At 44.2% G+C, this 13527-nt stretch overlaps 1 protein-coding gene across 1 annotated transcript in view; it reads right to left on the reverse strand.

Moving 5' to 3' along the window:
• TMEM135 (transmembrane protein 135) overlaps positions 1 to 13527 on the reverse strand; it is a 355301-nt gene that overhangs the window by 136444 nt on the left and 205330 nt on the right. The window contains exon 5 of the mRNA XM_040426365.1: positions 7343 to 7408. Within this exon, the coding sequence (XP_040282299.1) occupies positions 7343 to 7408 (66 nt within the window). The remainder of the gene's footprint in view (positions 1 to 7342; positions 7409 to 13527) is intronic.

Consider the following 13527-nt stretch of genomic DNA (forward strand, 5'->3'; position numbering starts at 1 on the left):
AAGGTCCAGATCAGGGATCTAGGAGGTCGTCAGATCCTTTAACTCATATCTCATGGCGAAGAGGGATCTTGATTGTGATAAGATATCGGCTTTCCTGGCTGAAACTGTTCCTGAACCAGGAGTAGAGCCCTCTCTTGACGTTTTGACCGAAATGATCCAGAAAGAGGGAGTCAGTCTAGTGATTGAGGGGATTGCTCCCAAAAAATCACCAGGTCTGGATGGCTTAACATCTGAGTTTTATAAGACCTTTAATGACACCTTAGTTCCCCTCTTGACTGAGGTATTCAATGAGTGTCTCTCCTCGGGCACTCTACAAAAGTCAATGAGGAGGTCGGCCCTGATCATTCTGTCAAAGGGTAAAGATCCATTCCACATTGAGAATTGGCGTCCCATAGCGCTCCTCGTGTGGACAGAAAGATTCTGGCAAAGGAGCCATTTAATCGGTTGGTGAAGTTTGCGCCCCAGCTCCTTTTTGGGGCCCAGCATTGCTCTGTTCCAGGCAGCAGTACTTTTAGTGCTGTGCTCAGTGTCCGGGAGGCCATGGAGCAGAGCAGGTCAGGTCACTGGAAGGGGTACATGCTGTCCTTGGATCAGGCAAAATACCTCTGGTCTGTCCTTCTGAGATATGGCCTGCCGGGGGGTGGGGGATTGGCCGCCCTTTTGATGTGGGATCTGGGGTTCGCCTTTGAGCCTGCTATTGTACGTGTTCACGATTGATCCCTTCCTTGGAAGGGTTGATCCTGGGCCGTTGGCGGGTGTCGGGATGGACCGGGCAGCTCCGGAGACCACACTGAGGGTGGTGGCGTATGCTGATGACGTAACTATCTTTGTGTCTTCGAGAGGGGAGGCAGAGTGGGTGCTGTCGGAGGTAGAACACTACTCAGAGTCATCTGGGTCCAAGATCAACCAGGATAAGTATGAGGCTGGGAGGTGGAGATCCTGGTTTTGATCTCCCGGACACCCTTTCAGAGCCTCAGGAGTCTACAAAAGTCCTCAGCATTGAATTTGGCCAGGAAGATTACCCCCATCAAAATTGGGACAGCAGGCTTAAGATTGCCGCTCAGAGGGTGGACCAGTGGAAGGGTTGGTCTTTGACCCCCAGGGAAAGGGTAAACATTATCAAAACCTACCTGATCCCTTTGCTGTTATATCTGGGCAGTGTGTGCGTCTTGGCAGAACCTTTCTGGACTCGGGTCTACAGTCTGTTCTTTTGGATGTTATAGGGAAATAGACTGAACCTTCTCAGGAGGGAGGTTACTTTGGGGACCCTAGCCTGTTGTCTCCCTTCCTGGTGGTGGGCTGATGCTGACACTCTAGATTTTTGTTTTGTTTTGGTGGCTGTATGAGGACATAGGGCTTGCAGGCGCCAAACTTGGGCTTTTATGGTTGTGTGTGGCTGAAAAGCCTTACTGTGGGTGGTATGGGTGATCTGCCATGTATTTTAGTTTATATGTCTATATGTATATTTGTATGTAAATTTGTATATATTGGTATGTATATGTTGTATAGTGATGTATATCTTTTATAATTTGAGTTGTTGGGTGTAGTGTTAGGTTGGGTGGTGGGTAAATGGAGGGAGGGTTCTAGGGTTCCATGGGACATTGGGGACTTTTGGAGTATATGAGAAAATCCTGGGCTGGTTCATGGACGTCTGTTATGTGCTGGGGGGCATGGGATGCGCTTGTGAGAGCTCTGAACGGATCTCACAAACTGAAACCAAAACGCCAGTGTGAAAGTAGCCTACATTTGGTTTGGGTTTTGTGTTATGTTTTGGTGTGATTTCTGCATTTATGTATTTGTTATGTTTTAATTTTAATAAAATAAATACTGGTTGTAACTCAGGATTTGTACAGGATAAGTATTGTAATGTATCTACACAGTGACTTCACCAGCAGAATAGTGAGTGCAGCTCTGGAGTATAATACAGGATGTAACTCAGGATCAGTACAGGATAAGTAATGTAATGTACACAGTGACTCCACCAGCAGAATAGTGAGTGCAGCTCTGGAGTATAATACAGGATGTAACTCAGGATCAGTACAGGATAAGTAATGTATGTACACAGTGACCCCACCAGCAGAATAGTGAGAGCAGCTCTGGAGTATAATACAGGATGTAACTCAGGATCAGTACAGGATAAGTAATGTAATGTATGTACACAGAGACTCCACCAGCAGAATAGTGAGAGCAGCTCTGGAGTATAATACAGGATGTAACTCAGGATCAGTACATGATAAGTAATGTAATGTATGTACACAGTGACTGCACCAGCAGAATAGTGAGTGCAGCTCTGGAGTATAATACAGGATGTAACTCAGGATCAGTACATGATAAGTAATGTAATGTATGTACACAGTGACTGCACCAGCAGAATAGTGAGTGCAGCTCTGGAGTATAATACAGGATGTAACTCAGGATCAGTACATGATAAGTAATGTAATATAATGTATCTACATAGTGACTCCAGCAGAATAGTGAGTGCAGCTCTGGAGTATAATACAGGATGTAACTCAGGGTCAGTACAGGATAAGTAATGTAATGTATTTATACGTTTTGGGACTTTACGGCTCCAACTGGAATTAGCCTCCAAAGGAGTAAAGCGCTCTATCCCTCATGTTGCTATGCAATGGTGCAAATAAGCAAAGGTCTGAGGAAGGTGCCATGAAGACAGGAGAGGAGATTACGGCATCTGCCAAAGAAGCCATAATTATTACATGTAACGAGGAAAACATTTTTGCTTTTCAACGTATTGCAGAGAGACAGTAATAATATTACAAGTATCCTAGCAATGAAGACGAATACAGCAACAGATCCAAGACATGCAGCCCAGAGCTCCGCAAAGTACTGCACCTGACCCCAGGCATCACAGCTATCCTGACAACCTTATCATTCCTAGCTGTCTGTGAATGGAAAACCCTAGCCATTTACTGACAGCAAGCAGAGAATTGCTTAGAAAGTATATTAGAAAGCTCCAGAACTTTTTATCATATGGTGAATAGGCTATTTGCCAAGTTTGGGACAACTTTAATTTCAGTTCTAGGCATTGGACCCTTTTGCGAATATCTTGTACCCCTCTAACTTCACGTTCAGCCTTTCAAGAACCCTTTTGCCAAAGTCTTGGACCCCTTTTACTCCACCGTTCAGCTTTTGAAGCACCCTTTTGACAAAGCCTTGTGTCTTTTGTTTGGATCCCAGTCCTAGTACACACCATATATTTTTTTTTTTTTGCTAAAATGTTGGATTATTTGTCCCTTTTGCTAAAGTTTTGGACTTTGAGTAGAGCCTGTTTGCTAAAGTGTTAGAACCTTTCAACCAAAATGATGGCGATTTTTTTTTTTTTTTTAAATAGATGTCATTTGGGTTGTCCAAAATTACCAAATCATGGTTGCTTCGTTCCAAAAACAGCGCCAGACCTGACCACAGGTTGGGTGCGGTATTGCAGCTTAGCCTCATTCACTTCAATAGAGCTGAAATGCAATATCCAGGACAACCTGTGGTGCCGTTTTAGCAAAAAAAAAAAGCAGCCCTGCCTTTCCAATCATGGACACCCCCTTGTAATATTACGTGTATTCCAGGCAGAGTATATAGCTGATCTGTTCGGGGGTCTTTCAGTACGCTTTAGAGTGCAACTCCCAGTGCACCTACGGTTTCAGGGCATGCTGGTAGTCGTAGAGTTGCAGCCGCCAGAGAACTATAGCTTCAATTTTATATTTTTGGAAAGAGAATAAGCCATTGAAACGCGACAGCGCAGGCTGGAGAATGCATTACATAAACTCAGACCGAGGGAAAACACACATCTGCACGCAAGTACCTGTGTCCCGAAAACCCGAGCTGATTATTAATAATAAAAAGCTATCCTGAAGGGATTACATCTCTGCTTTCCTACGGCTCAGAAACCTTTCACTGGAGAGCGTTCTCCTCCTCCAAAAAAAACATTGCGGTCTCAGGCCTCCGAGCCTTCCGGCCCTTCTGGTTATTCTCACAGAAAATCCATCTACGCTCCACGTCCTGGGGCCAAATTTAACACAGAAAAGTCTGGATTCAAACTGGGTGAAGGGCAGACAATATGGGAGAGGTGTCCTGTGACTGGCCGCATGCTGTGAACGGGTCGGGGGGTCACCTGTAATATTATGTGACCCCTTCCCCTCATGTTTATAGAATAGTCTCTCCTATATAACGGAGCAGAATTGCTGCGCATAATTTGCACAGCGATTTCACAAGTATCGGCAGGAATAAGTACAGGGGCAAATACTACCCAAATCCATGGTTATCGACAGTTCAGAATCCGCAGAGACTGCCCCGAATTTTCAGAGACAGTCCTGGCAAATTCTGTCTGTCTGGGCTGAAAATGGAAGGACATTATGTTAGCCCTGACCCTAAATGGGGGGTCCTGGGTGGATTTCAGATGTTCGAATGTCTCAAATTTATCAACTACTCACCTCCTTCTGTGTCTCCCTTTGCCCGATCACTTTTTTCATGATGTCATCATAGGAGGCCACGTTGTACAAAGGCCAGGATGGATCAGGCAAGGGAGCAATGGAAATACCAGGGGAGGGGAGTATAGTTTTTTTGAATTTTTTTTTAAAGGGTTATTAATTAATTAATTTTAATTAGGACTGTGACAGGCCGAATGGTACTGACCGAGAACTGCAGGAGCAAACAGGCCTGGTCTGCGAGAGAGGGGTTGGGTCTGGTCAGCAGGCCACACTAGAGCTGTAGACCCTGACGTCCTGTTGGGTGGTGAACCACCCCCTTGTTGCATTCATCACCACCAGCTGCGGCTTTGCTTCAGACTGCTGTGTCTGAGGAGAACCCTTAAAGAGGTTGTGCCAAGTATGAAAGGTATTCCCTATCCACAGGATAGGGATAAGTAACTGATTTCTGGAGGTCTGACCAGTAGGACCCCCACAGATCCCAAAAACGGGGGTCATATGTCCCCATCCAGATGGAGCGGCAGGCAGAGTATGCACTCCGCTGCTTCATTCATTCTGTAAGGGACTAGCACTTGGCTATTTCCGAGTAGGTTCGGCATCTCCAGGAGGTGTCGCCGGAAGCACCGCTTTTTGGAAAGTGCCTGTACTCGGGCTGAGGAAGGCCCTGGGGAATACCGCAGTTGTGATCAGAGAATGTGAATGTGCTGACCCAAGTTGTCCTGCCACGTTCCTATGGATCAGTGGAGTCTATTATATTTCAGGGGTCACTCAGGAGCTCCCTATACACACGCCGAGAATACAGAATTCGGCCAATAATACACTAATGTGTACCGTATATCGGAGCTTTAAAAAAAACATAAATAATTTAACAATGGTGGATGATTTCTTTTCCTCTCTAATTGTGCCGAAGACAACAATGAGTATTTATAGGTAAAAGATTGCATTAGAAAATACTTCTCTAGATGTACATTCTGGCAACGCCAGGTATATACACTAGTATTTATCAAGAAAATACCCTGGGAACAATTATATTATTCCTAGTCTGCGGCCCGAGGGGGATGACATGACACATGGATGCTCTCCTTGGAATCCGTGTCATGCACCCTCCCCTCTAGAAACTCTACTGTAGAACTGTCCTCTACCCATCCCTCCTTTCTTCTGATGATGAATGTTTAAAAAAAAATATACTACTACTAATAATAAAAAATTTACTATATGAATAAAAGTTATTCATGATCTAAATAAAAAATTCCACAACCTTATAATATACTTCGGGGGTTGTTTATGATCCAGGAATACGCCTCTATTAGGCAAATTTCAGGTGCAGATTGCGACACAACAGATAGTGGCGAGTGGGTGGGCCGTCTCATTCACCATTTTCTACGCCTGGTTCAGGCGTAGAAAAAGGTCTAAAGGTAAGACAGCTCAGAAGCCGAGACGTATGGCTCACGGAGCGTTGTCTAGACTGGATCCTGTTGTGTCCAGGACTAGACTTGTACAGGTTTGCTGCCTCTGAAAGGAAACAAGAAGGTGCTCACTCACTTAAAGCAAGCAGATATTTAGAAAACGGTGATGAATTGAGGTACAAAGTATAATGGAGAGTTGCAGAACTGTATACAATGAGCTATAATAATGTAACACCAGAGAACCATTAAGTGACATTGGGGTTAAATAAAACGGAATACTAAGATCTGACTAGAGAAAAGCCTAGTAGCGTAGCGGTGAATCCCGAGCCTTCAGAATTCCTGCCCGGTCACATGCTGTTATTAAAGGCGGTATCATTTCAATAATTAGGTCTCCCACAGACAGTGGATCTCAAGTGGCATTGTCCTGGTATCACTAAACACTGTCTCTTTCATGTGAATCCTGCAGTCACCATCAAACAATTCCGTTTTCACGATGCTTCGCATAATCCTCCCTTTGTGGTTAGAGAGGAAGCTATACGGGAGGCTTTGCCAACCTGGCTGATATAATTGATTCTTGGCACCATCCGTAGGCGCTCCAATGTCAGAACCTCAGCCGCGGTAGTGTAATCCGTGTGTAAACAGCCCAGATAAGATTGTATCGCCAGCCGGGGATGGGAGGTTTACTTATGGACTCTCATTAATATTCTGTAGAATGTATAGGATCAAAGGCGGAAAGTCGTAGGGAACAGTATCGACACTGCGGCACTACAGAGGCAGCCATTAGACTGGCTTAGGTGGCAGCAAATAAGGCTAGCTTATTGTCAGCGGATGGAGCAGATGGAGGAAAAGTCATTTTTGTGGATCAGCGCCAATGACTAACTATCCAAAAAATATTTAAAAAAAATACAACTACTATAGAAATCTGGCATGGGGAGAAAAAAACATGAAGAGGGTGGAATTAAAAGGGGTTGTCCAGCCGATGAATTTTTTAAAAACCAGATTGGTATAAAATAAGTGATAAAATTCGTACCGATCCCCCACCACTCCCGTTCCAATGCTTCCCAGTCCCCCCTCCAGTGGCGCAATGATCTTGGTCACAGGGGATACAACCGCAACCAGGCCCAGAGGGGAAGGGGGCCCACCCTGATCCCCGAGCAAGTGTCACCTTCTTACTGGATCCACATCTTCAGGATGCCGATTCGGCTAAAAGCTACTGGCTCCCTGCGTTGCCACTTCCTCTGGAAGCAGCACAGACCATGAGAATCTAATGACCAGCGCACATCATGTAAGAAGAGTTCATCACCAGGTATGTGGTAACAGATTCCCTCTAATATTGACGGTCTATCTTTTTGCTGAAGGGTGGGGGTAATTCTTTAGGCTAGACACCTCACGAATGCAACTTGTCAGGAGCAGATGTACGTTCCCCATTCATATGCCCATTAATAAGTGTAACCGAGCAACTGAAGTTAAAATACAGATCATCGTCATTCTGAAAACGCTTACCTCTCCATGTCTAATAGGTTTCAAATAACCTCTGGTCACGCCCATGCGGAACAATGTTTCGGAGGCCTGCATTAAAAAGTAAAAACCAAGTTATTAGTAATAGTGAATGATGAAAAACCATCGAGTCATCTTTAATGTTCAACATTTAGAAAATTGGTACAAAAAGTCAGGAAACACATTCCTGTCATTAAAGGGGATGTCCATCCCTGAACACCATCCTTGACAAAAGAAGTAATAGACATTTAAGATGGATTAAAGAGGTTATCCGGGATTTTCATATTGATGGCCTAAGCTCAGGATAGGTCATCAATATCAGATTGGCGGGGGTCCAATCCCGGCACCCCTGCTGATGAGCTGTTTGAGGAAGCCAAGGCACTGACCAGAGCTCTGGTGAGCACAGCAGTCTCCTCACAGCTCACCAACCATGGTGCCGTCCATTGTATATGGTATTGCAGCTCAGCCTCATTCACTTAAATGGGACTGAGCTGCACCTAAGCCACGTGAATGAGGAACGTGGCCTCACATGGCCTAGGAAGAGGTTGCAGCTCTCATGGAGTGCAGCAGCCTCTTCATACAGCTCATTGGAGGGGGTGACAATCTGATATTGATGACCTATCCTGAGGACTCCACCAGCAGAATAGTGAGTGCAGCTCTGGAGTATAATACAGGATGTAACTCAGGATCAGTACAGAATAAATAATGTAATGTGTGTACACGGTGACTCCACCAGCAGAATAGTGAGTTCAGCACTGGAGTATAATAGAGAATGTAACTCAGGATTAGTACAGGATAAGTAATTTATGTACACAGCAGAATAGTGAGTGCAGCTCTGGAGTATAATACAGGATGTAACTCAGGATCAGTACAGGATAAGTAATGTAATGTATGTACACAGTGACTCCACCAGCAGAATAGTGAGTGCAGCTCTGGAGAATAATACAGGATGTAACTCAGGATCAGTACAGGATAAGTAATGTAATGTATGTACACAGTGACTGCACCAGCAGAATAGTGAGTGCAGCTCTGGAGTATAATACAGGATGTAACTCAGGATCAGTACAGGATAAGTAATGTAATGTATGTACACAGTGACTGCACCAGCAGATTAGTGAGTGCAGCTCTGGAGTATAATACAGGATGTAACTCAGGAGCAGTACAGGATAAGTAATGTAATATATGTACACAGTGACTCCACCAGCAGAATAGTGAGTGCAGCTCTGGAGTATAATACAGGATGTAACTAAGGATCAGTACAGGATAAGTAATGTAATGTATGTACACAGTGACTGCACCAGCAGAATAGTGAGTGCAGCTCTGGAGTATAATACAGGATGTAACTCAGGATCAGTACAGGATAAGTAATGAAATGTATGTACACAGTGACTGCACCAGCAAAATAGTGAGTGCAGCTCTGGAGTATAATACAGGATGTAACTCAGGATCAGTACAGGATAAGTAATGTAATGTATGTACACAGTGACTCTACCAGCAGAATAGTGAGTGCAGCTCTGGAGTAGGCTATAGGACAGTGATGACTAATCTCCGACACTTCTGCTGTGGTGAAACTATGACTCCCAGCATGCTCCATTTATTTATATGGAGTTCTGAGAACAGCCAAGCAAGTGTACATCTTGGAAGTCGTAGTTTTACCACAGCTGGAGTGCCGGAGGTTAGTCATCACTGCTATACATTGCAATTTAGGAGCATTACAAGATATGTACACATATATTTACAAAGTAAGGAGTGATTCCATTTTAGACATTTAGTGCATATCCAGAGGATATTTAATTGGAGTTGAGCCTCTGCTGGATTGCCGCCTATAACATAGTTTCTTGCTCAAAAGACCAGAAAACCTGATATACGTGGTGGACTATAAGACTTAGCTAAAAGTTTCTCAGCGCTAATGAACATTCCAGTAGAAATAGTCAAAAATTCCTCTCCATTGTCTCGGGTAAATGGTCTGGGTAAACGGGTCATTTGAGTAGAATTTACATGGTTATTTGTACCAGTGTGGACAACAATGTGGTGGTAAGGGCATTGACCTGTAGGTCTTTCTATCAGCCTCCGTGTTAAGATATGATTCTATTACATGGCCTTCAAAAACAGAATGAAAGGGAGTAAAGTATTCAAGCAACCTTTTCACGTAGATCAGAATTAGTTTCTTTCATCAGCTTTTCCCTTCGAACATTTTAAGGATGTTTTAGTCAAATTGAGTAATGTGTCAATACAGCTCGGCTTTCTTTGAGCCTATAGAAACCCACTGGGGTGTGCAACCTTCTTTTCACCTTGACTAGTGGAGAGATCTCTTAATTCCCTATCCACAGCACCACAGATACCACCAGATGTCAAAGCCTTTCATGATATCAAGCAAGTTTTCAAGAGCTTGTAAATCTAGCCCTGTGTATTTCTCAGCTAGGACCTCCACTCCACATGTGTGGAGTGTCACTAAGAAGATTAACACTACAAGACCAGCTTTGACAATGGTGGTGGTGGGGGGGAGAACATGGCTATGGCGGGCCACCTGGAGCTATTCACTAATTGACAAGCTTAAGCTTTCGAACCATTGCTTTTTTGGTATGCAAACAAAAAGGACCTGGACCTGGCAGCTGTATTTCCATGTACTACACTATGGGGTTCCAAGTAAATTATCTGGAGGTCACGTAGACCTCTTTGAATGGACGTATACATTTTGCAGCTCGGAAGACTAGTGTCATAAAAATGGCTGCTCTTAGTAACACGTAAATAATACATTTCTCTATAGCACAGGTTGGCAATACATTGATTGAGATGGACTAGTTGATTTCCAACAGGTCCCAATTAGATCGGACATCAGTATCAAGGGTCAATTATATCAGAGTCCTTAGCCCTTGACCCCAATATAAACCCCAATGTAAAACATTTTGTGCCATGTACAATAATGGTCCTTCGTATGTAGCAGAGGGGTATTTTGGCTCCCTCAGGTTACACCTCTGGTACCATCTACAGAGTTGCAGTGATTGGTTGAGCAGGAAAACAAGAAGTGGAGAAGACCAGGGATCGTAGCAGCAGAAGGTTGTGGATTGGTAAGGGTCTCGCTACCTTTTGGGGGGTTTTGGTAAACCACTCCTCCTGGGCATACCTGCAAAAAGAAGCATAGTTTCCTTATACTGCCATTAGGTCCCATTTCCCTGGCCTAAGCTCTCTTGGGTCCCCTGCTGTCAACATTTGCTTTGACGCCGCTGCAGCCAACAAGAGAGAGAGGCAGCTGTGGAATGACGGAGACGGTACTCAGGGACAGGGAGCAAATAAGTAGCAGGTACATATGTTTCCCTTTGCCTGGGAGAGGAGAGGGGTTGCAAAAAAGGTGGCCAACTCCTTACAGGTTACAACTATTGTCAGGTGGCACTGATGTTTTGGGCTTGAACCTGGGGCCAGATCTCCATGGATTTTATATGTCCTCCTAGTGTTTGTGTGAGTTATTTTTTGAAGAATTTCTTCCAACACTCCAAACACATACTGATGGGTTAAAATATGCTTCCTGTCAACTGGGATTAGGCTGCAATGATGTAAAATGGGAACTAAAATCGACAACCCTGAAGAATATGTTGGTGCTATATAAGCAATGGGAAATTAAAGGGGTTTCCAGAAGTACAGTACAGATGACCCATCCTCAGGACGGGTCATCAATATCAGATTGGTGGGGAAGGCACCCCCTCCAATCAACTGTTTGAAATGGTCTACCCAGCACAGCGCCGTACATTGTATGGTGGCCCAGACCAATTTTCTTGAATGGGGCTGAGCTGCACATAGGCCATGTGACCAATAAACGTGAAGTCACTGGCCTAGGAAGAGGCGACAGCGCCCTGGGGTGGTTCTTATCAAATGGGATGGGGCTGAGGCTCCTCCTTTAGAGAGAAGTAGAGGAAAATGGCTGAGCTCCAACGACATAGAGACAATATTTCCTTTTAGGATTCACCTCTATTAGGGGCACATGTATACAGGCATATTACAGCTCCATAGAAGGACCTAGGGCTGTGTTGTACCTGTAAACCATCAATGTCTACAGAAGATTTTTCTCTTTGAATCTGAAAAATAATTTGTGGCATCTTCCATCAGATCTGGTATTCCTATGGGAAGGATATCTCCACTCCAGTACAACACGAATGGGGCCTGTATGGTGCCCTGCTCAAAATTAAAGGGGTTGTCTGCTTTTAACTATTGATGACTTATCCTCAGGACAGGTCATCAATATCAGATCGGCCAGGGTCCGACTCCAGGCACCCCTGCCAATCAACTGTTTGAAGGGAAGGCAGCGCTGATACGAGCGATGCCTTCTCTGCTCTGTTTACCTGCTCGCTGCAGCAATTGCAGTGATGAGCAGGTGTAATCACAAGTATGGCGTCCCCATTTACATCTATGGGACAGCTCCATCTGTTCAAGTGAATACTATAGAGCCGTGCCACAAATGTCAATGGGTACGCCATACTTGTAATTACACTGCTCACCACTGCAATTGCTGCAGTGAGCAGGTAAACAGAACAGAGAAAGCAGCTCTCATATGAGCACTGCCTTCTCTTCAAACAGCTGACCAGCAGAAGTGCCAGGAGTCAGACCCCCCGCTGATCTGATATAGATGACCTTTCTTGAGGATAGGTCATCAATAGTAAAAAGACGTCAACCCCCATTAAAGAACTAGGCTGCCTCTGCCCACTGCCGTACGTTCTTCATGCCAGTGAGCATGAGTAGAGATCCACTACAAACAATGGCTCTTGGTCTGGTTGATCATCATTCATTTGACCGGTTAACTTTATACTACATTTTTCCATGCAGCTGTTACAGGGGATAGCAGGTGCTTTCTCCTGCCATAGCAGCTGATCACCGGAGATTTCTGTAGCCACACTGCTATATAAAAAGGGGTTATTACAATGGACAATGTATTCAGAACATGTAGGACCTACCGTATATAAATAATGAATAATAAAAAAAAATTCTCCTCCTCAACTTCCCGCATCCATCGTGTTATACAGTATGTTTGACATACATTATCTGTATGTAAAATGTTTTGGCAATGCTGTAACACTAAGGTCAGCACACAGAAATAAAACATTTCTGGAAACTTTAAGAATTTTATATAATACAGATGTCCGGCGAGCTACCGGTCACACGTTCGGAATAAACAGTGGAAATGCACAAGCTTTACCCACATTGTTCTAGGAGGCTCTGAAACTGATTTACAACGTGCTACCGGTCTACATCACACCACTCAGTAGCAACAATTAAATACGAGTTTCCAGGGAGTGTCATAATAGGAACACAATCAGAACAAGCTGGGCATATGCAACTAATTATCAAGAATTTATTAACATGTAAACAGCGCAGCGTCATTCTCAGGGTTCATGGAGGTGTCCTTCACATTCCTCAATTATACTCATTATTCACATCTCTGACTCCAACGTTAAAGAAAAACAAACGTGTTAAAGGGGTTGTACGCGTTGGACAATTCCTCTTTGTTCGCCTCACGGGGGTACTGGATTTTATTAAGGGGAACGATCAAGTGTACGGGAACGTTGCATTGGGGGAAAAAAAGATGCAAATCAGCAAATGGCAGCAAAACTAGTGACCCCTCAAAAAGGAAGAGTAACCAAAAAGGGTTCACCAACAATCAAATGATCCCAAGATCCCAAAAAACTGTTGTAATCTGTGGAGAAATCTGGATGTAAAGGCTCATACACACCAACGTGATTTGCTCGGAAAAAACGGCCGTGTGTCGGCCAGATCTTCTGGGCCAACTGACTGTATCATAGTGTTTTATGATCCAGTCAGATTTGTTGTACAGAACTCACAAAAGTTCTGCGATCAGATATAAACTGACTGCATCAACTACAATACAATAAGTTCAAGTCAGGGAAGCACGGTCCGACTGGGAGATCTGGCCAACACACAGCCCGTTTCTCCCGGCCCAATCGCATTTAGGCCCCAAGTGATCAATTTCCCTACAGTGCCACGACAGGAGAAATTAGGCATTACACTCTGCCAACTGACATCAATGGCTTGTCTATGTAGCACATGAACACATCATGTCCTCCAAGGCAATAGATTCTCTTCGTAGGGGATTTCCAATTTGACTAATAGTTGAAGGTGTGGAGTGAGGGACCTCCATCTAGAGAGTATTTCAATATTGGTTTTATTAATCTGATAACACCTAA

The sequence above is a fragment of the Bufo bufo genome, chromosome 3 (assembly GCF_905171765.1).
Source record: "Bufo bufo chromosome 3, aBufBuf1.1, whole genome shotgun sequence".
In the NCBI taxonomy this organism is placed as follows: Eukaryota; Metazoa; Chordata; class Amphibia; order Anura; family Bufonidae; genus Bufo; species Bufo bufo.